The sequence below is a fragment of the Onychomys torridus genome, chromosome 7 (genome assembly GCF_903995425.1).
Source record: "Onychomys torridus chromosome 7, mOncTor1.1, whole genome shotgun sequence".
NCBI lineage: Eukaryota > Metazoa > Chordata > Mammalia > Rodentia > Cricetidae > Onychomys > Onychomys torridus.
This window is the reverse complement of record NC_050449.1, coordinates 32,330,670-32,332,990: the sequence shown is the minus strand read 5'-3', so window position 1 is coordinate 32,332,990 and position 2,321 is coordinate 32,330,670. Positions and strand designations below refer to the sequence as shown.

At 38.4% G+C, this 2,321-nt stretch overlaps 1 protein-coding gene across 1 annotated transcript; it reads right to left on the bottom strand.

Annotated features, from left to right (window-relative positions):
• Nucleotides 1–922: 922 nt before the first annotated feature.
• Nucleotides 923–1,857, bottom strand: LOC118587898 (olfactory receptor 143-like). The gene is given in 2 exon segments (XM_036194051.1): nt 923–1,551; nt 1,554–1,857. Coding segments are annotated over 2 exon segments (930 nt in total). The 5' UTR covers nt 1,855–1,857.
• Nucleotides 1,858–2,321: the final 464 nt, after the last annotated feature.

Here is a 2,321-nt window from a genome sequence, read left to right as displayed (position 1 = left end):
ACTTCTACACTTTAAGTTCAGAGGAGAATAAGGATGAGGGCTGAAAAAAGATTGTAAGTGCCAGAAAACCAGGATGTCTGCTGTAAGATAGTGACCTCTATATGTGACAGGGAATTGTACCCACAAAAAAATCTCAAAAATTATGACTACCAAAACAAGAATTTCACAACAACAATAATAACAACAGTTGTCATGCCTATGTGAATAGAAGAAACCTCACAAGTTCCCACTCTCAAATGAAGAGCTATAGGCAATATAAGCTGCTGAGAAAAGGAGAACTCAGTCTTCTCCAGGAATGAGTTCTCTGATAGGTTATCTGATCCTGAACAGTTGCCCTAAAAGCACATAAACATAAGTAACACCAAATAAACTAAATATATATGCAAATCTATACTGTTATATGTGCATATGTTTTACATTAAATTAGAGGTCATGAAATAGAGACAGGGTTGGGAAAATGCAGGAGGAGTTTGAGGGAGGAAAGTGAGTTACAAATGATGTATATATAATATATAATATATACACATACTATAATATATTATATTATATGACTCATAAATGAATTTCACTCAATAAATAAATAATGGAAAATATGAAAAGGTATCATCCCAGGGTCTCTATCTCATACAGGATACAGGAGTAAGTTGGAGTCACATTCTCACTATACAGGTCTCCAGACCACGAATAAGCACACACAAGTGTAACTCCACTCTATACTTAGAGATACAAAATATAACTGCATTTCATGGGGAAAGAAGAAAAGATATTAAGGTGAAAATATTTCTATTCTATTTTAAAAAATTATGGGAAGAAAAATGAAGAGATGGAAAGTAAATCATAGAGGGAAGTTGATAGGAAAGAGAAGTGAAGAGAAAGAGCCTAATTGGAGACATGGATGATGTCAACAATCCCACTCGTTCACTCAGACTGTGATTCTCTTCAGTGTTTTCTTCACAGCAAGTTTGACATCCTTGTTCCTGAGGCTGTAAATGAGGGGGTTCAGCAAAGGCAGCACAAAAATGTAAACTACTGAAAAAAATTTCCTCTGAACCATGGACTCTGCAGATGATGGTCTGATGTGAGCCAGCAGACCAAATCCGTAGAAGAGGGCAACCATTATTATGTGAGAACTACATGTGCTCACGGCTTTGGACCAACCCTTAGATGATGACACATGAATTACATTAACAAGAATCAAAACATAGGAGGATACAATAATGAGGCTAGATACAACAACAACTATAGCCACAGAAACAGAACTCACAAGCTCACTGGCATAGCTGCTACGACAGGACAGCTCAAGGAGGGGGAATGTATCACACATGTAGTGGTTGATGACTTTGGAATCACAAAACCTGAGCCTGATAATACATCCTGTGTGGACAATGGCAGTAAAGAGCCCCATTAAGTGCAAAGCAAGCATTAGCAGGGAACAAGTCCTGGGAGACATGACTACTGTGTACAGCAGGGGCCTACAGATAGCCACATACCTATCATAGGCCATGGCTGTCAGCACATAACACTCAGGGTTAACCAAAAGGCAGAAAAAAATAGCTGAGCCATGCATCCTGTGAAGGAGATGGTGTTGTTTTCTGAGACAAAGCTCATCAGCATTTTGTGGGTAAAAACAAATGAATAATGGAAATCAATGAAAAACAACTTGAGGATAAAAAAGTACATTGGTGTGTGAAGATGTGAATTCTGACAGATGATACTCATTAAACTCAAGTTTCCCACCACAATGGCTGTGTAGTTCAGCAAGAACAGAACAAACAGGAGCAGTTGAGGCTCAGGCTGGTCTGTTAATCCCACAAGAATGAACTCAGTCACTGAAGAGTCATTCTCCGTATCCATTTGCTTCAACTGTGGGAACATCAAGGCATCAAAGAGAACCAGGTGACCTTAAAGAGGCCTGCTGCATCATGACCCCAAAGAGAGCTGGAGTTCATTGTTTCTAATCTCAAAGTTGTCTAAGAAAAAAAAAAAAACAAACAGCAAGATATCCAAAGAAATACCACGTTTCCTCAATACCCCACCCACAATGAGTGGCTATGTCCTGAGGTAATGCTGATAGGAATGTTGCTGATCATTTCCCTATTCCTTAGCCTCCACTAATGAATGATTTGGGTTAAAAGAGGTAATAATCCTGTGCCTTGCTCTGGATCTCAAGAATTATATTTCTTTGTATTTCAAGGGAAATGGTAAAAACATGGGTGATTTAGAGCTTATCTTTATTCATCATGCTTCAGTGCTCTTGAAGTACAAGAGTTCTTTCTTCCCAATTTCCTGGAGTCTGAGTTTTTGATGAAAAATGAGTTAAC